This window comes from Drosophila grimshawi, unplaced genomic scaffold (assembly GCF_018153295.1).
Source record: "Drosophila grimshawi isolate 15287-2541.00 unplaced genomic scaffold, ASM1815329v1 contig_78, whole genome shotgun sequence".
In the NCBI taxonomy this organism is placed as follows: Eukaryota; Metazoa; Arthropoda; class Insecta; order Diptera; family Drosophilidae; genus Drosophila; species Drosophila grimshawi.
This window is the reverse complement of record NW_025063616.1, coordinates 492,775-513,202: the sequence shown is the minus strand read 5'-3', so window position 1 is coordinate 513,202 and position 20,428 is coordinate 492,775. Positions and strand designations below refer to the sequence as shown.

At 38.6% G+C, this 20,428-nt stretch overlaps 2 protein-coding genes and 1 long non-coding RNA gene across 3 annotated transcripts; 1 reads left to right on the top strand and 2 right to left on the bottom strand.

The window, feature by feature from the left end:
- Window positions 1-711: 711 nt before the first annotated feature.
- LOC6558506 lies at window positions 712-4,054 on the bottom strand. The gene is given in 3 exon segments (XM_043215803.1): window positions 712-836; window positions 3,558-3,843; window positions 3,845-4,054. Coding segments are annotated over 3 exon segments (621 nt in total).
- Window positions 4,055-7,039: 2,985 nt separating this feature from the next.
- Window positions 7,040-15,866, bottom strand: LOC6558034. The gene is made up of 6 exons (XM_001985646.3): window positions 15,640-15,866; window positions 15,453-15,556; window positions 12,725-12,801; window positions 8,048-10,399; window positions 7,830-7,988; window positions 7,040-7,769 (listed from the first exon to the last, which is right to left on the bottom strand). Exons 1-6 carry the CDS (start codon window positions 15,684-15,686, stop codon window positions 7,566-7,568), a joined length of 2,943 nt encoding a protein of 980 aa, XP_001985682.1. The 5' UTR covers window positions 15,687-15,866; the 3' UTR covers window positions 7,040-7,565.
- Window positions 15,558-18,453, top strand: LOC122322797. The gene is made up of 3 exons (XR_006246858.1): window positions 15,558-15,582; window positions 17,001-17,237; window positions 17,463-18,453. It is a non-coding gene; the product is annotated as an uncharacterized LOC122322797 (long non-coding RNA).
- The last annotated feature ends 1,975 nt before the right edge of the window (window positions 18,454-20,428 follow it).

Genomic DNA, 20,428 nt, shown 5'->3' with positions numbered 1-20,428 from the left:
CTGACAAAATTGGGTATATATAGTAGCGATCTCTGCAGGTTTTGTGAAAGAGAGGAGGAATCCTCGATGCACATCCTGGCAGATTGTGTCGCCTTAATTAGAAGAAGAAGAAGCATCCTAGGGGCGCATGTTTTGAATTGCAAAGACATAGTAGACCTCAACCCAACAAAGATCCTCACGTTCGTAAGAGAGTTGGGGCTGATGGAAGAGCTATAGGCTCAGAAAGGGGGCACAATAGATCAAATAGGTCGCGGTGCAGCTTCCCCCCTAATAATAATAATAATGATTCGCGAAACTGATAAGAAATGAATTATCCATTTTGGTGACAATTGTTCCAATTTTCAGATTGAGCAACAAAAGTTTAAAATACAATCACAAGGAGAAATCTCTTTACACCCATGTATTGGTATCGGTAAAAGCCTAGTTGTAGTCTCTCAGTAAAATACCAAACTTAGCAATTACGAATATTATTATAATTCTAAGATCTCGTCTATCAGCTGTATAGCAGTAAGTAAATATGCCAGAATTGACGGATAACAATATAAATAAAATATAAAAAAAATCCTTTGAATTAAGCTTGTTTACTTAATATAGGATACATACACATATTTATTAGTTTCATTTTGTGAATTGATATACATTTTGTTAGTTGTATGAGTGTAATTGTAAATTGATTGTACAGTCAATAAATTATGCTTCTGTGTATGGGTTTCAAAGTTCGTCGGTTTCTAGTAGTACATCCTCGTTGTTGATCATCATTTCATCATCGTCTGAGCACAACAGCGGATCATAAATTTCGTGCTCCACACTTACTCCAGACGGCGGCAAACCTTGATCTGATGTAATTGTGTTGTAGAACTAGTTTAGGCATGCAATTGCTTTTCTTCTCCAATTGGTAGTTTATACTGCGTGACTTTGCATTTGCTGAAATAGCTGGAATTGGTTGATGAGCCAAGTTTTTCCGAAAATTGTCTTATCCATTAACATTCAAAAATATCGTCAGAATATCGTTGGTAACCACCCATTTGTATTGCAACACTGGAAGCATGACAATCCGTAGGGAAAAGTGGCGACATTTTCATGTCGCCTCGTGGGTACGCTCCGTGCAACAGCCGCTTAATGTGAAAGCGTTTGTCATATATGAGTATGTCCAGCTGCGCATTCTCAATAAAAGTCGGCATCTGGGGCAACTGCAAAATTGTTTGAATCATAGATTGCAAGCCAAAACGTAATTTGCCGCAGCGAGCAAATAATGAATGCAGGTACAAGGGATTGTGATTATATAATGTGTAACTGCGGCTACAATTCGATGAGTGCAACAGCTCCTCAGGCACTCACAGCAAAAACATGGCCTGAGCATCATAAAATTCTTTTTAGTCCGGACCACAAGAGCTCTCAACAAATACATACATGTATGTCGAAATAGAGTTTAGCAAACTTAGTGCAAAATGCCACGCTTTCACTATTAGGGAGATATAAGTGTTGCTCTTCAGACTTTTATTTATTTATTTATTTAATGTCAACTAAAGTCAGTCGACACAAAAAATACAACAACTAAAAAAAAAATGCAATTCAAAGTAAGATACATTTATAAATTATACATATAAATTAAAAAATAAGAAATGTTCATAATATTTCTGGGGGTATTTAAATGCAAAATGGTCCAATATTTGTTGCGTGAATTGGGGAAAACCCAGAAAAAACCCAATTATACCAAAAAATATTTAGTATAAATTAGTTAAGTTCCACCACAGATACACGCAAGAAAGTTATTCACGATATAGGGCGTTTAAAATTGAGTTATTAATTTTAGAAATTGAAGACTATGAATTGATTACGTGATAGATTCTGTTGTAATCATTACAGAGTACTCGAATCGCTTCTGGCAAGGAACAATCTGTACAACGACTAAGAGAAAGTGGGATAAAGGAACGTGACGGTCTAGAGGGAACAGAAAAATTTATTTGGCTCATCAACGCAGCTGAATCGATTTCACCATTAAGTAATTTAACTACAAACGTAACACCTTGCATAACACGACGATTAGTTAAGAAGGGAAGGTTAATAAGGAGCAGTATATTGGTATAAGGAGGCAATACACCCCAGTCAAAGCGACGAAGAGCAAAAAGTAAGAAACTCTTCTGCACAGATTCCAATCTATTTGAATATGATATTGCGGAGTCCACACACAAGATCCATATATTAGAATGGGACGTACAAGAGAAATGAAGAGTATCTTAGTCAAATAAGGATCATCAAATTCCTTTAACCAATGCTTAATTAATCCAAGAACTTGAAATGCTTTGTTGACAATGAATTTCATATGACCATCAAATTTTAACCGATGATCAAGAAGTAAACCTATATCATTTACATCATTCAGTCTATCAAGTGGCCTCCCATCGAGCGTGTAACTAACAATATGAGGAGAGACACGATAAAATGACATGTTATTACACTTACAGCAGTTCAAATGGAAGTAAGTCCGCCTGCATACATTAGTACTTTAGGAATGTCATTAGTAAATAGATGAAAAAGCTTTGGACCCAGGTGACTACGCTAGGGTACCCCAGAGGTAACTAGGATAGGTTTTGAACGTAATGTTTTGAGTACAACTTTTTGAGATCTGTTACTCAGATAACCAGAAATACATGCAAGAAGGTTAGTAGGAAATCTAATAAGGTTTAGTTTATGAAGAAGGAGACAATTGTTAACAGAATCAAAGGCCTTACTAAAGTCTGCATAAACGACATCAGTTTGCATTTTATTCTGAAATCCTTTGATCACAAGGGAAGAAAATTCAAGAATATTAGTGGTAGTACACCTACATTTCACACAACTATGCTGGAAAGGTGAAATGATAGACCTACATAAGTGTTGTAATTGAGTTGTTACTATTTTCTCAAATGCCTTAGATATTGCGGACAATTTGGAAATACTCCTGTAGTTTTTTACATCAGACTTTGAGCCAGTTTTATGGAAAAGAGTAATAAAGCACTGTTTCCAAATAGCAGGAAAAGAACAAGTAGCAACAGACAAAGTAAATAATTTAAGTAAAGGTTTACAAAGGGACTTATAGCAGTACTTGAGAACACATCCCGGAACTCCATCTGAACCTGGCGAATATCCAGGCTTGATTAAGTGTAGGTTGACAAGAACTGACTTTTCAGTTACCACAGGACCAAAAATGCAATTAAACCTTTGAAAAAGGTAAGTCTAAGGTAGACTGGGTGAACAATTAGAAGAGGAATAGGTAGATTGAAAATACTCGGCAAACAGATCGGCTGCAGCCTGGTAAATCGTTGCTTTAGTATCTTTATAAAAAACGGAATTCTGTAATGAAGACGATTTACGTTTCATATTTACAAAGTTATAGAACTGCCATTTATATGCACTTGTGTCAAAATGCCGCCAGTGGATTGCCTGAAATATCCAAAGTCTCTAAGCGCATGTTTCTCAAGTTATTGACTCCATTATATCCTGTTTATGATTTACACCTACATATAAGGTCTGTAACGCAAGCATATTAGGACGTGCAAGATTATAACTCAGTGTACACAAAAAATGTCCCAGTAATTGGAGAACGCGCAAATGTGAAAACTCTTGAGAAATCATATGAAGAATTTGCTGCAGCAATGGCAATGCATGTAGTGCAACCAATTGGTCTACGAGCTCTGGGATGACATGAAAGCGCGATAAATTGAGCGTTTGACTTTCAGCATCGAACGCCGCCTTCATTAGGGCCAGCAATTCATGGGTTAAGTGCGATTGCGATAACAAATTTGGCGGAAGACCCTGCTCCACATTTATATCAATATTTTGGGTGCTAAACAGCAAACACTCAAACTTTGCCATTTATTCGCTTCAAGCGATTGGCCATCAACTTATTGTCTACAAAGAATTGACCACGAGAACCGTCGTGGCTGCGCTTAAAATCGAACAGATGTACCTTCAGTGGCAAAATGGCGTATTTCAAAGCCAGTACAATGGAGCTACTTGGCAACTCCTTGCAGTTGGATATGGTCACAGTGTACCAGCCGGTGACATTAACCATTTTGGTTGCCTCTTTGCGCTCCCGCTCATATCGCCAAGCTAAAGACCCACACATTCCGTAAACTTTTTGGGGCCGAGGTTTTTGTGATTAATTTGTAATATATCTGTGAGTCGACGAGCTTTCATGTTATAGCGACGGCCATTATTTCCATAGTCGTTCTCCTTTATCTTGGGTTCGGAAGCAGTTGGGATGACATTAACAAGGAGAGAGGGGCAGAGAGTGCATCAGCGAATCAATATAGAGCATTGCATGAAAAGTAATCTTAGACTATGATATATATTTATTAAATACATAAACTTAGTAAAAAAAAAAGTGAATTAAAAAAACTCTGTTCTGAAGAACTTATGGGTTTGGAGGCGACTGAGCTGAAGCTACCAGGCGAGTCGCGGCTTGCGAATAGTAAACATTACTCGCACACACGGTACTGACAATCAAGAGCACAGCCACAATTGCCTAATTATATCTTATGTTCCTATTGCCAGCTGGAATACGTTGTCACTCGAGGCAGCTTGGCTGGGAACCCATTATTCTCCTCGATTCCTGTGAACGGTATGAAGAATGGCAGAAAAAGTATTCAACTGCCGCAGGATCTCCCTACATCAATCGTCGCTAGAAAACTGGAGGACCGCATCATTCCCGTGTGCTACACCACCCCTAATACCGAACAGTAGACGCGGCTAGACTACCATCAACGGGTGGCCAGGTAAGGAAGCACTGTCCGACCATACCGACCGCTGTAACCTGTACATAGCACTGTCTGGCAAATGTGCCAAAGACACAGGAAGAAGGAGGAATTTCTGTCACCTCGTGACAACATGTAATCTGACTGACTCAAATTAGCAGAAATTTTGATGCTCTTAAATTAAATGCTACATTAGCTATCCAGCAACTATTGACATCTGCAAAAGCGCAGGAATTATGAGTGACGGCAGCCGGCTCCATAGAGCAAATATAGTCCGGAAACGAAAATATAGAACATTTACGAGTAGTAACATGGAAAAGTTGGAGCTCTCGTACGAGACGTACTTTCCAGGGAGCATCGTCTTAGATACAGTTGAAATTTTCCTTCATATCCTTTGCCATGCTACTTCTTAGAAGACGCCGTTTGAAAATTTTGCATAAGTCGCAGCGTGAAGTCAGAGGATCCTGCATACAGCATGTCAGGTTGTATGTCATCTGCTCCCTGCGACTAGCAGACCTTGAGAACTTTAACAGCCCTAACAAGGACCTTTATAACATCCACAAGCATCCCTTAGTATAGCCTAGAAGCGGCCTCGAATTCGAATTTTACGAGTCTAAAAATTTTACTCATTTGAATCAGATGCAGAGTGCGAAAGTAAGCATCGTGTCTGCAGGTTTGATCACAGACTACACGAATCCTAAACAGTGCTCATAAAAGTTGCGAGGGCCGTCTTGCTTGTAATTGCTCATGGTAGGGAGAATGAGCAAGCACTGTGCCTCTTGATCAAGAAAAATAAAATCAATAGTATAGGTGAGTGCCTGCTAAACTATGCAGAAAACAAGGTCACAACAGGAGAACCACTTCTGGACCATCAATGTCAGATAATAGACACATTTTGTGCAACATAAAGGAACGCACCTCTTTTAATAGAAAGAAAGAAGGGATAAATCAAACAGTATTATTATATTGTTGGGTAATGTATGCACTGCGACATGCTAGATCTATTGTGAACACTTCTGAGCCTATAGCCTTTCCACCAACCCAAGTTGTTCCACGAATTCAAGAATCTTTGTTGGGTTGAAAGTTTCTATGTCGTTAGAGCTCAGAAAATGCATACATACATCGATACTACATCTTTTCCTAGTTAATGCGACACAATCTGCTAGGATGTACTTTGAGGATGCCTCTTCGATTTCACAAAAGCGGCATAGTTCGCTAATATAGATAACCAGTTTAGATATGTGACTTCTTAGTCTACAGTGTGCTGTCAATAAAACGGTGAGTGTCGTAAACCTATTCATCCCCATGTTAATTGCCTGCTTAAATCGTTTATGATTATAGCCCCTCAAAAAAGATTTGGCTTGACGAAGGCCTGGTGCCTCCTAGCTCCGTTGTCGCCTTAGTCTTTCTTCGTTCCTAAGTTCCAGTCGTATTGTGTGTCTTCCTATGCCACAAACGGTTCTGGCCATCTATCTGAGCATCTCTCTGGCTTAGGATATGATTGCCCCCAACTTTTTCTGCCGACATCCTTAGAAGCGAAGCATTTTATTGGAGCCTTATGAAATAATGAACTTACTATTATGTTTTCCAGTAGACTTTCTAAATCTATTCTCTTTATCCCCTTCGTAATTTTTGCTGAATTAACACTAAAAGGTCACTTTCATGTATTATTTATTTTTTTACTTCATAGCCTAACTCGACAAATTAAAGTTTCCTCTCCTCTTTTATTTAATAAATTTTCTGTCTTTCAATTTTATATGAGTTGAAGGCCTAGGTTAGTACTATTTAATGAGACATTATGCTTAGTAATTATTTCTAAATAATTTTACATATTGTTGTGCTTTTACCTAATCTATTATAATTTGTACAGTCATAAAGTCTGTAAAACATTGAAGAAGACACGTCGAATTATTTTAAAATACATTTTCTCTTGGTTTGCACCGATAGCCAACTCGATAAATGTCTGTCTGTCAGTTATAGATCAGTTATTGGATAAACCAATTTTTCGTTAACGAGTGTTATAAATGTTCGTTTATATAAAATTAAACATACAGAATCCAGCTAAAACAAAAATCGTATTTGTTATTTAAATGTTAATTAATGTATTTTTGTTGTTAGCGCGAATTGATAAACAATATTAAGACCCGAATTATTTTTGAAAATTCGTACTGGGTGACTAATTTATAACTTTCTTATTTTTTTAAAATTAAAAATTATTTCGTATTTTATATTATTTAAATTAGTGCCACTTTTAGCCCGAACCATGCATTACACAGAACAGCAATTATATTTTATACAAATTATTCAGATTTTTAACATGCTTTATTATTAATATTTTGAATGAGCTTTTTTGTTACATATAATCAATTACTGCATATTTTATGTGGTCTGGCCACTACGCTGAATCTAGCGTTATAAATATTATAGTATGTATATTTATTTGATTTCAACTACAGCAAGTAACGTTCATATAATTGTTATTTGTTCTTTAGCATAATTTATAAAAATATACACCAATAGTTCCCGTTTCTTTAATAAACGGTTTTTCATGGAGGTTTTGTTTTTCAATTAAGGCAAAGTGTGTTTTTGATTCGGTGTAGGGTATGTTTTGTTCACATAAGTTGACTTTGCTTTCAACTAAATGCAAAATTCGTAATTGTTACTTATCTTTAACATAGTGTTGCAAAACATTTAATATAAAGTATGTAAGGGAAGAGGAGTATACACGTACAAAAAATATTTAAAGCGAGCACAAAACGCAAAAATCTTTAGGTTAAGGGAGTAATTACAAATCAAACATTTTTAATTTATTTGGTCGTATCATTCGACTCAACGCCTCACTATGGTAGAGGGTCGCGGTAATCCACTGCGTTTCATTTGTGTTGGCTGCCGTAGACCCGATGGTTTCGGTATGCCCGTTGCACCGGTTGTAACTTGTGTCAGCTTCAAGCTAAGCGCATGTGTATCAAACGGGTCATTTTGTTTTACATCTTTACAATGCAGACTGCAACGCGACGATGCCGAAGAAAGGCTCTATTTGAAAATTTGTTTAAAAATTAATCACTCTTTTCAATATTTTGATTATTAATTCACCTCAGGAGTTTCGGATTCCCCAGCTGCTTTCACACTCAGACTATAAAAACCGGACGATGGACGGGCAAGCCCATTAGCTGTGGCTCTCTTGGCACCTGCTGTCAACGGTGCACGCAAACCGCTGATCGACTTGGGTACTTTGAATACGGAACTTTTATCCTGATAAATAAAAATGAAATTAGCTTGTACCAAACCAGTATAACCTACATTATATGCACCTCCTTTTCTTGCATGGCTTTTGGTCCACTGATGAGCTTGTTGGCCTGAATGCTGGGTCGTCTTATGGCTCCACCAACACTGGGTCGGGATACCAATGCAGTTGTACACCCACTAGCTCCCCCATAGTGGCCTAGGTTGGATGAAAGGTTGTGGAACGACTTCGATTTAATGCCCATCGGACTTGTTAACCCTCCGAAGTCTCCAAATGTGGGCACAACTTCCGCCGCTGTTGTCGTTACGTTAACTGCTGTGGTTGCATTCAGACCAGCGCCAGCGGATGCTGCCTTACTCACACTGGTGAGCTTTTGCAGATCGCCGATATAACGTGGTCGAGACAGCGAACGCGGCTGTGTTGACTTATTCTGATCAGATTCGGGAAGATTCTGTCGTTGACGCACCATCCATGATGTCTCCTTAGGCTTTTTGTAAGTCAAGTAATTGTTGCTAGCTTTGGCATTGCGCGCTGACTCGTTCATATTATTGAACGATGTCTGATCATGACGTGAAAGTCGCGTAGGTGGCGATTGTTGTCCCTGATCTTGTTCTACTGTACCCAATGTCTGATGATGGTGCCTTTCATCATCAATACAAGGAACTATAATGTCGCTTAACTGCTCATTGCGAGCCCGCATTTCCTCAGTTATTTTAATTGTCTTGAAGCGATCGCGATCTCTGTTTCGACGCCCGGCCACCTTATAGCCTGAAGATTCTGTGTCTGTAGCCACCTGCTGCTGCACATCGACCTCGTGCTCCGCAGTCTCCTCTAATGACGTGCCAACCTGCGATATATTGGGCGGATCTTCCTCCCGTCGATGAACAATAAATGATGTTGAATTGCAACTGACGGTACTGCCATTACTGTTTTGCATTGCGCTCAGATTGACATCGTCATATAGGCGACTCCGTCGACTCAGCAAACGTTCACCGCTGGATTGGATATTGCTATGACTGTGGGTGCTCACTAGTTGTGGCGATGTGGGCGTTACATGATCAATATCCTCGACTGGTTGTTGCTGCTCACCCTGTGTGGTATGCTCCTCATCTTTTTGAAAACGCCGCTTGATGCTGTCAAGTGATTTTTGCATTTTCAGCTGCTCCGCATTGAGTACGTTTACTTTCCCGAGCTCAGCAAGCATGTGCTCAAACAGCTCTTCATCATCTTGCTGTGCAATGAACTCTACATCTACCTTCGCCAGTTCCACAACGCACTGATTTTGCTTATTTTCCACGGACATATTGTAGGTGGCATCTAACAAAGGTTGCTCGATTTGTTCCAGCAGTTCCATTTTGCTTAGCACAAAATTTTGGTTGTCAAAACCATCGCGTTCACCATCAAGCTGCAATTCTTTAAATACTTCAGTGAGTGGTTCAAATGTATGATTAAGCAGTTGCCGGCTATTGAAGTTGTTGTGTGGCGTTGTGCTCACGATTGGCGATATGTTAATTATTTCGCCATGACTTTTCGGCGTATGGTTAAACTGCTTATGATGATTATTATTGTTGTTATAGTTTTGAACACGTGCGCTTGTTGTGGTTAATGGCGTGGATTGCATATGTATGGATGACAATTTTTTCTCAACATTTTCTGGCGTCTCGCAGTGTGCAGCCTCAGGGGTTAGACATCCTTCTGAGAAGGTGTTGTTCACATTTCGCCCCGTCAATAACTGTGTCTCATTTAGCAGTGGAGTCTGTACTGCCGTTGGCCGTTTAAATGTCGCATTTTTCTCCCACTCACCAGGAAATTCTGTTGTGGGCGATGTCAAACTCTCCACCAGGCTGACTGTGGTATCGCCAATCATCTCCTCGCACAACACCATCGTTTTGCCCAAGGGCGGCTGCGTTTTGACTTGTGCCAGCATCTGCTGTTCATTTGACATTGACACGCTGTCGGTGCTGTTGTCCATTGTGCTGCAGGCCGAAGTGGTTTTACTTAGTGTCGTCAGCGATATGTCATCGATCTGGCCAATATGCGAATCCTTGATTAATGTGCCATCACCGGACATGCTGAGTGATTCGAGAGCTTTGCGATCTCTGATCATGTCACTAAGCGTGTAGCCTCCATCATTCATCAGCGCTGTCGTCGTTGTCAAATTGTGGTGCGTTATACCAGTGCCATCGATTGTTTCCATACTGTTGATCGATTGCAGAAAGTTAAGATTTGTGAAATCTGCGGAAGTGATAAGCGAATTGTTCATGTGACCGTTGTTCATCGATGAGCAAATGGACGATGGTGGCGAGGTGTCCTGCAAAAAGGATTTGTGCATATTGGTGACAAGTCCACCAATTTCAAGACTGAGCATTCCTGAATTTGAAGTGGCCATCGTGTTATTTTGTGATTGAGCCAAATGCGTCTGCAATTCAAATTCGAAATGAAAAATCAAATTATAAATCGTTCTTATACCCATATATTTATTGCTAAAGTCTTTAATTTCTTGATCGGTAAGAAACGAGCTAACATAACCTTGTCTATCGCTTTATCTCTTTATATACATATACTTAAAAAAAGAAGTTAAAAAAAGGTAATGGTTTTGTTACAAGAAGAAGATTGCACCGACATATATATATGATATATATATACAGTGTCTCACAGTTCAAAAGACCCAGTGTCTAGCAAAAAATTTAAAGTGCTATAAAGTTTAAATAAAGAAACAAACGCAAAATGTTTAAATTCCAATTTGTTTTATGTTATATCACGTTTGAAAAATAAACTTTAGTTTTTATTAAAATATTAATTAATTAATTAAAATTAGTCAAAAACTGAAAACATGTCCAAAATACATGTCAAAGCTCATTTGGCCCAGTCTTAGAAAAGTAACATATTTGGCGTATAAAAACTTAAATAAGGATGTTAATACTTAGTATGATATCCTTTAGCCTTAATAACTTCCCTTAACCTATTATTCATGGAAGATACCAGCTTCCAGGTTGTTTCTGGACTGATTTTGCTCCACTCAGCCAGCCGAGCATTTTTGAGATCGGATCTGTGATTCCGGGTGTTATTTTCCAGCAGAGCCCACAAATTTTAAATAACATTTAAATCTGGAGACTGGGCCTGTGGAATTATCATGTGGGGGCAGTTCCAGATATGCCAGGACTGTACTAATCCGGACTTATGCTTGGCTGTTGTCCTGGTCGTTGTCGTGGTAGATCTTGAAAGTACGCCGGATTCCTAGCTTCTCGGCAGTTTGGAGTAAATTGTCCTTTAATATATTGAAATACACATTCTTGTCCATTGTTGCTTCAATGAATTTGGGCTCATCTTCAAATATGAATGTGTTCCAGAACTCCAAATCCTTGTCCAAGTCGATTTTGACGAATGTCATCCTAGTCCCTTTCTTTTTTGCGCTTATAAAGGGCTTCTTCCGTGGTACTCGGGCATTAAAGTCATGGTTGCGCAGAACCCGGCGCACAGTTTCCACAATGCACTTTTTCCCCCATTTCATCCTGCACCTGTTGAGTCAGCTTTGAAGCCGATAGCTTGGGATTTTCCCTTATTTTCCTGATGATCCTCCGCTCCTCCTGTTCGGTGAAAATCTTGTTTTGTGCATTTCTGCCCTTGTCCTAAATCCGATTTTCGTCGACGAAGCGCCGAATGATGTTGAATACAGTTGTGGTGCTTAGATTTACCATTTTAGCTATTTGGCGATGTGAATATCCAATTTTGAAGTGTTCCAGGATGAGATTCCGTTGTTCAATGGTAGTCCGTTTGTCCATAGTCCTTATTGGCTGGTTGCACCCGAGATGCAGGATATAACTAAACTGACTACGAAGAATTGGTCTATTGATACCGAAAATAATCAACCTGACGTAAAAAATTCGGGTTTTATGGCACCCAGGTGTCCATAACGCGCCTGGTCCAAATTTTATGTGACCATAAATTAAGGTACTATTTTACATAACCCGACCTATATATATATATATATATATGCTATACATATTCTTCATCAGCATCAAACGCCAACTCGATATAGCTTAGTTCGTCTGGCTCTCGACACGTCTGCATGAACAGATCTCAGAAACTTTTAGAACTATAGATTTCAAATTTAAATAATATGTTCTTGGATATCCCAGGCAGATAAAGCCCAAAACTTCGTTTTATCGATAACTGCCTCCGTTTCGCGAATATCGATACATAGCGATTTCCCATAGGCAGCGGATTCGAATAAATAATTGGTCAACAGGACAAATTTCATCACCATCGGATAAGAAATATCTATAACTTAGAAATCGCATTCTCATATTTAACTTATCACCATCAACAGGAGCATAACTCCTGTATGTGTGAGAATCGACGCGAACGTATATATTTTTGCGTTTTTTTTCGATTGCATGTATATATGTTTATACAGTTCATGCTTGTGAAAATATATATTCGTTGCCTTCGATTGTTACTTTTCAGTGGCTGTGCTTGCTATAAGAAATTAGAGCACTTGTAAACCTTCTTATATTTAAGTGTGCAAATCTTTTAAAATTATATTTTAGAATAAATCTAGAATAAATTCAACAACTGTTTTGTTGTTTTTTTATAGATATTTAAATATACCATTTTTAAAATGACGGTAACAGTCTCCAAAATCCTAAATCAGATTATTATATCTCCAATTTCAAATCTCTTCCATTTTATGTTTTGCTACATAACATTTATTTTTTGAATAGATTTTTACTTTTGTACTTACAAATTGTGTCTCCAGACTTGTTGCCGCCTGTGATCTGCGTTTGGGTCGTGTGAACGTCTTCGAATTAAGTTTGTATGCTTAATAAATGGAATACATGTATATGTATTAGCTTTAATTGGTATATTTGCCTTAAAATAATTTATATGAGTTATATGAATTTGTAAATTATTTGTATTTAGTTAGTTCGGTGTTAGCTTCTGTGTGGGTTTCAATGCAACACTGGACGCATGACAATCTGTCGTTCCATACAACAGCCGCTTAATGTGAAGATGCGAAAGTGGTTGTCATATGTGACTGCGCATTCTCAATAAAAGTCGGCATCTCGGGCAACTGCAAAATTGTTTGAATCATAGATTGCAAGCCAAAACGTAATTTGCCGCAGCGAGCAAATAGTGAATGCAGGTGGAAGTGATTGCGATTATATAGTGTGTAGCTGCGGCTACAATTCGAGGAGTGCAACAGTTTCTCAGGCACACACAGCGAAAACATGGCCAAGATCTCTGTTGAATATGTCGAAATTAAGACTTGCCGACTCCACATTTATATCGATATTTTAGATGTATTATGCATATATTTTGAGAGCATTAAGTTCTTAAGACGACTTGCTTAAATTGCTGCTCGACTCCAGCTCTGCATATGTGTAAAAAATCAATAGTCACCGTTTTTTAATTTTCTAAATAAAACCTATATGTGCCTTATAATTAAGTTTTTTTATTAATTCGAAATGAGAAATTTTCAAATGACAGAACGCATTTTCCACAACTTTGGACAAATTGTAACTAAATGTCCGTCTTGCGGCTGCTTGCTATTTGACTCTTCTTGTTCAAATTGGCAATCAGATCTGACGAAACAGTGTAAGCAAGTAAGAGTAAAGGATAGTTCCTGCTCGAAATAAAAGTTTGTGTTTAAATTGGTTGCACAATTATATTAGAAGGTTTTAACACTGTTTGAGTGAAAAATTATAATGTGTTCATATTTTACGAAAATCAAAAGATCAATAAATCGAATTAAACATAAAAATTTAACAACAAAAATCGAATTTTAGCAGACAAGTGTGTTTCGAAGGATTTCAGAGGTCACTACTTTTTACGCGATTAAAATAATATTAGAGGGAGCTTGCAAAACCATTGCAGTTTTTTCTTTAATCTAACATATATGTCACAGATATTGTGACATAGATGTCACAAATATTATGACACAGATGTCACAGATATTTAAGAATGCAAAAAAAAATAACGGTACCGGTTCGCTACCCGTCCGTAATGGTCCATTACAGAACTTTGAAAAACTGTGTGAGAACGTTCCGGACTGTGAAATACTCTGATACCATTTGAGCACAAATTTGATCAATATCGGGCAAATATTTCATATATAGCTCGGCTGCTTTTTAAATTTACAATGAAATTGAGGTGTAAAATGTGAACTGAGGTCTCCAATGTCAGTTATATTCGGCGTGCCTAAAATGCAATTTTAATTTTAAAATTTAAATTTACATCCTGACTTCTATTCCGATTTTGATTTTTAATCGAAAAACAAGAGGTTGTGATTAAAACTCTGGGATACACCTTATTAAGAAGTACATTTTTGAGGGCAAACCTTGCAGGAAAATACAAAACATAATAGATTATTCTGAAACTATAATTTGGAAGCAAACCTACCAAAAATAATGTAGAGAATTACTACATTGTTAAAGTCGAAGAAAAGGGCAATAATATCACATTTTCACAAAGAACATTAATTGGACAGGTGAGCAACGCAAGAATATGATGTGATCAATTGAATCAAAAACAGTTATGATCTGTAAATATGGGTAATGAAAAAGACTAACAAACAGTTTGGTTAATCCCAGATCGAGGAAAATGTCATCATAAAAATGGAGAGTATATTTCTTGTCATGGGTACCTTTGATGCACCTCAAAAAATTTAGTCACCAAATACTCGCCAACCAATATTCACCAACTTTGGTGAGTAATTTGACGTTCTTGAGCAGCAGTTTGACGTTCTTAAAACTCAATCCCTGTACAAAGTTTCTAAAAAAATCGTTCGTGATCGTTGCGTACCTGTTTTTGAAAGCAAAGTAGCAAACTATTCAAAATAGTGTCATATCCCAATAGCTCCATATTCTAAATAATTTATACACTTGCTAAGTTTAATTGATAATTTTAATAGCCAATAAGATATGTACTCCTATTATTTTAAGCAAACATTTCTTGGAGACGTAAACTAAATATTTGCTACATCTTAAGTGTAAGTTACTAAAAGCACTGCTATTATTTTGAGTATATATGTACGTCTTGTGCGTTTTATATTTATATTATAAAGTTTAGTTATGCAAAATAGCACAAATTTTTAAGCAATTTTAATTTGTCAACAAAGTATGAACTGAAGCATAATCAGAAAAGGCATATTTATTTATTTACCGCAATAATGTATGCATTGATTACTTCAATAACATTAGCCAAATATAGCAAGAGCAACAGTTGGGCCAATGGACATGGGGGCTACACAAGATGGTAATCGGATTGGTCTGCCTACACGCATCGCAAGAGTATATAAATATTAACATCATTGCCGTCGGTTTAACCCGCTACAATGTGGCTATTAAGGCTTCAAGTGCGCAACACTGTCTGTGTTAAGATAAATGCACTGTTTTTGTGTGTTGGTATGTACCACGATTCGCCATACATAAGTATGTGCATGTGCTACATTGAATGATGCATTTACGTACCTTGTTCATTTGTGGGTTGCTGCGACTGCGACTGCTCTTGATTATTTGTTTTCCATTGCTGAAGTATGTTCGATATGTCATCGTTCGTTTTATCTGCGAGAAAACTATAGATTTCAAGGAAACAGATGGCGTATTTTTAGCATAAAAAATAATTACAAAAGCAAACGCGAACGTGAACGTCACTTACATATATGAATCATCCTTTAATGCTTCGTCAATGTCCAGTATATCCATGTCCTGTTGCAGTGACAGAATTAAATTTACACTTAAACTTTTACTTCAATTTTATTTACGCCCAGGGAACAGATAATAAATAAATAAAACTTTCAGTCTCGCATCTATTTGTCGGCTATATACCCATGGACAAATTATCTTTTCTTCAATTGTAGTACGGCTGCACGACTTGACAGCAACTCAAGCGAAAAACATAGTGTTTTTTGTTTACTCTTTAATATTCACATACTCAATAATCATTGTTATAATATTAAAGCAATTTCTTGACAAATACTTACAATTACTCAGTTTTTATAAATAAATAGACGGCCGCTCTGAGCAGTAGAGCTGGCGAACAATCGATTACACTATCGATAGTTTCTCGTCAACATCGGTTACGTTTAATATCAATAATGTGACCAATACCAAAATAATACAAAACTATCAAATCAGCAAGCACCAGTATAAAAATTTAACATTTTTGCAATCCAAAATTGCTTAAGCGAATGACGTTGCCATATCTGGGCGATATTACCAAATTCCAAAGAATAGATGTATACTGAGGATATTCACAACCTTTCAGTTTTGGACTTGTGCACAAAGGCAATCGCAAACGCGGTACAGAAATTGTTCAGTAAAGCTTGTTTGAAATTGCATCCCCCATTTCCATTTCCACTTCAAAGTTCAAGTTAACAGCTTTGGAATAGCAGATATGTTTGTAATAACTCTGTAATTTGAAACGTGAGACTTACTAATTTTTTTGTGGTGTGGAAGGGGGGAAATTCCAAAAATATATAGATAGATCGAAAGAAACTGCTCGACTTTTCTATTTCAAGAAAAAAATAAGAACGCATATTCAACAATTTCGACTTCGAAATAAATAAATTTCTATGGAAACATTAGGATACTGTTATGCATTGCCTGTCGTAGGTACCAATATATCGCTCAGCCGGCTAGCTATCGGCTCAGGGGTAGTTCGACCGCGATATATTGGGCGGCAAGTTAACTAAATATTTGTATTCTTTTATAAATAAAAAAAAAAACAAATATTTCCATCTAACCAGTCCGCTCGCTGCTGTGTTGGCTGTGTGGATGTTGTACAGCCTGCGTGTCCCTCCCTTCCTAGTGATTCCTCTAAATTTCCTGGAGAAAATCCCTTTCACAATTCTTCCTTTCTCGCTGGTTTCTTATGCCCTCATCTCACCCAATCACATCGTGGTCCCTAACATTTTGTTGGCCAACACTAATTCGCTTAATACAATTTCATCTATCTACTTAATTTAAAGCTTACAAAATATTTATGATTTTTCTTTTCTTTTTTTATTTGGCTTCAAGAGTGCGCATCACTGAGTGACAAAATGAGCATCACTATTGCATGGGTTAGGGCCGATCAGCTGTCTTTGGCTCACTCTGCCGTAGTTAGGCGGGAACAAACTCACAGGTGTGCTGATATAACCGAGGCGTCTCAGGGTCTCCGGGTTTCGACTTCCTGGTTCCTGAGTCCAGTTGTCCCCGGCGATTTTCTCCTTGATGGCGGCGATGGATAGTTCCGCCTGTTGCTGCCGCAGATTTGTATGTTTTTTGTTTTATTTTTATTTATTATTTTTACTTTTGCTTTATATTTATTTATTTTACATTATTTTATTTTCTATATAATTACTTCATAATTTATTCACAATTAATTTCTTTGAATTTATTTTTAAATCAATCTTTTCGCAGCGCACGCGCGTGCGGTCTCTCTTCCTCTCCTTTTGTTTTCTCTCTCTTCTCTCTTTTTTCTTCCCTATTTTTCTGAAGATGGTCCCCATCGATATCCCTCGCCTATCGATCTATCTGCCGACCACAACACCACACTACGGTTTCGAGGTTCATTTCAGCGAAAGAGGAGTGCAAAAGGAGGCTATATTTGTCCAACGTAGGCCATCGCCCACACCCTGGGATTAGGTGCCTCATGTTCAACTGACTGAGCCAGCCGGGCTTACACTGCTATTATTTCAAGTCCTTTGCATGGAATACCCCAATCCTGATTCCTTGGAGGGTCTCCAGCTCGTAGAGACTGTTTCCAATTGGTTTAACGACTCGACATTTGACATACTTCGGACAAAACTTGCCATTAATCCGATTCTTGAAATCACTTAGCACGAAATTCCGTTTGAAAACTTCTTGCCCCGAAACATAGTGGATTTCCCGCGTTTTTAAATTATAAGTCTTAGCCTCTCTCTCATATGCTCTATGCAGATTCTTCTGGACTTCCTAGCGGGTGATTTGTTGCTGGTCCTGTCTGGAAAGATGTTGGACTTCGGCATCCGTTAAGGCTCCTAGTTTGCGAGCGAGTTTGTAATCCTTTCCGCTTGTAAACATATGCTGTCCAAACAGCACAAAATATGGCGAGGTTTCAATGCTATGGTGTATAGCGCTTCAAGCCGCACCTTGGATGTCGGGCAGTCTCTCGTCCCAACGTGTGTGGTCGTCTCCAACATATGTCCTTATCGCCGCTAGGATAGTTTGGTTGACCCTTTCCTCTGCGTTTGCCTGTGGTGCGTAATTTCCAGATCGCATGTGGGTTATTTCTCGCCGACTTCAGAAATTTGTAAACTCCTCTGATGTGAACTGTCTGCCGTTATCCGTATGAACGATTTCTGGAACCCCAAACATGGAAAATATCTCGCTGTGCAGAAATCGGATCACCGCCTTTGCCGTCGCTTTTGGCATTGCTTTCAACCAAATGAACTTTGACATATGATCAAGGACTACCAGAATAACCGCATTACCACTTCGCGACCTTGGGTATGGTCCCAAAAAATCCATATACAGTTTTTGCATGGGTCTATCCGTCATTGTCTCTCCTCCCATGGCTGGTCTATTCGTCTGCGTCGAGTTTTTGGTCTCCTTACACGTGTCGCAGTTCGCAATGTAAGCCTTCACTTGCATTGCCATTCTCAGCCAGAAATACATTTGTTTGAGCCTACCTATGGTCCTTGCGCATCCACCATGCATATTCGCGTCGCCATCATGTGCCTCTTTGATCAGTGTGTCCGTTAGTGCTTCTGGAATCCATAGTTTACAATGGAACTCTTCCATATCTGGCTGAATAAAATGTGTTTTTTTAAACAATAATCCATCCTCCACACGCAAATCAGGAAACTTTTCCTCGTTCTGCTGTACCAGCTCGATACGATCTAGGTATGTCTGTACCTCAAAGGCGGTCGTTTCGAATTGAAAGAAGTCAGCCTCCTCTGCATCGAAAGGACGAGAAAGCATGTCGGCAACTACATTATCTCCACCCTTTCTATGCTCCATCTGGAAGTCATACGCCTGAAGTGTTAATGACCATCTCGCTCGCCTACCATCCAGTGCTTTGAATGACATTAACCATTGGAGACTTGCATGGTCCGTTATGATGGTGAACGGCATGAGTTCCACATATGCTCTGAATTTCTCCACTGCTCTCACTGCGGCCATGCATTCTTTTTCTGGGACACTGTAGTTTAATTGGGCTCCTCACAATTTCGCGGAAAAGAAGGCAATTGGGTGCTCGGCGTTCTCCTCGTCGAGCTGTAATAGGACGGCTCCAATACCTATATGACTTGCATCGCACTATATAAAAAATGGCTTCTTAGAGTCGGGATGGATCAAAAGTGGTGCACTGGTGAGTGCCTTTTTCAACTTTGTGAAAGCCTCCAGCGCGTTCTCTGTCATTTTAAACGGATCTTTTCCTTTCAGGCAATCCGTAAGCGGTGCTAAGGCTGAAAAATTCCGGATGAAGCGGCGATACCATCCAGCGGTACCTAAAAACCGACGTAACTGACGTACACTTTTCGGAACGGGTATCTCCGTAATTGCTTGTACCTTTTCTGGATCAGTCCGTAGTGCACCATCGCCAACTACATATCCCAGATATTTTAAATATTTATAGCAAAACTTAGATATCTTTATACCGATTGTTAAGTTTGCTGCTTCCAGACAGTCTCCTAGTTCGGATAATAGATGGCAATGTTCTTCAAATGTGCGCGAAATCACTAGCAGATCATCTAGATAAACGAAAACATGACTTCGGAGCCTTTGTGGAATCACCTTATCCATTAGACGACAAAGTCATTGCGCTGCAAAGACCAAACGGCATAGATTTGAACTGATACAGTGGTCTCCCGGGTACCTAAAAACCGACGTAACTGACGTACACTTTTCGGAACGGATATCTCCGTAATTGCTTGTACCTTTTCTGGATCAGTCCGTAGTGCACCATCGCCAACTACATATCCCAGATATTTTAAATATTTATAGCAAAACTTAGATATCTTTATACCGATTGTTAAGTTTGCTGCTTCCAGACAGTCTCCTACTTCGGATAATAGATGGCAATGTTATTCAAATGTGCGCGAAATCACTAGCAGATCATCTAGATAAACGAAAACATGACTTCGGAGCCTTTGTGGAATCACCTTATCCATTAGACGGCAAAGTCGTTGCGCTGCAAAGACCAAACGGCATAGATTTGAACTGATATAATGGTCTCCCGGGTATGGTGAAGGCTATATACGGTCTACTTTCTGCCTCCAATTCAATCTGCCAAAAGGCATGTTTTAGGTCGATACTGCTGATGAAAACCGTATCTTCTACTCGGCTAAGGATCGACTCTATGCACTGCAGTGGATACGCGTCCTTGATTGTCACCTTATTCAGCTTGCGAGCATCCAGACAGAGACGATTTTTTCCTTCGTCAACCTCAGCAAAGAGTAATTCATGTATCGCTGGTGAAACTG

Excerpts from the sequence above, each read along its gene's own strand:
- LOC6558034 (XM_001985646.3), bottom strand. The coding sequence starts at position 15,686 with ATGGATATACTGGACATTGACGAAGCATTAAAGGATGATTCATATAT. Across the intron at positions 12,802-15,452 it reads GCAACCCACAAATGAACAAG|CATACAAACTTAATTCGAAG; the intron begins GTACGTAAATGC and ends CCATTTATTAAG. Across the intron at positions 10,400-12,724 it reads CAAGTCTGGAGACACAATTT|ACGCATTTGGCTCAATCACA; the intron begins GTAAGTACAAAA and ends TTTGAATTGCAG.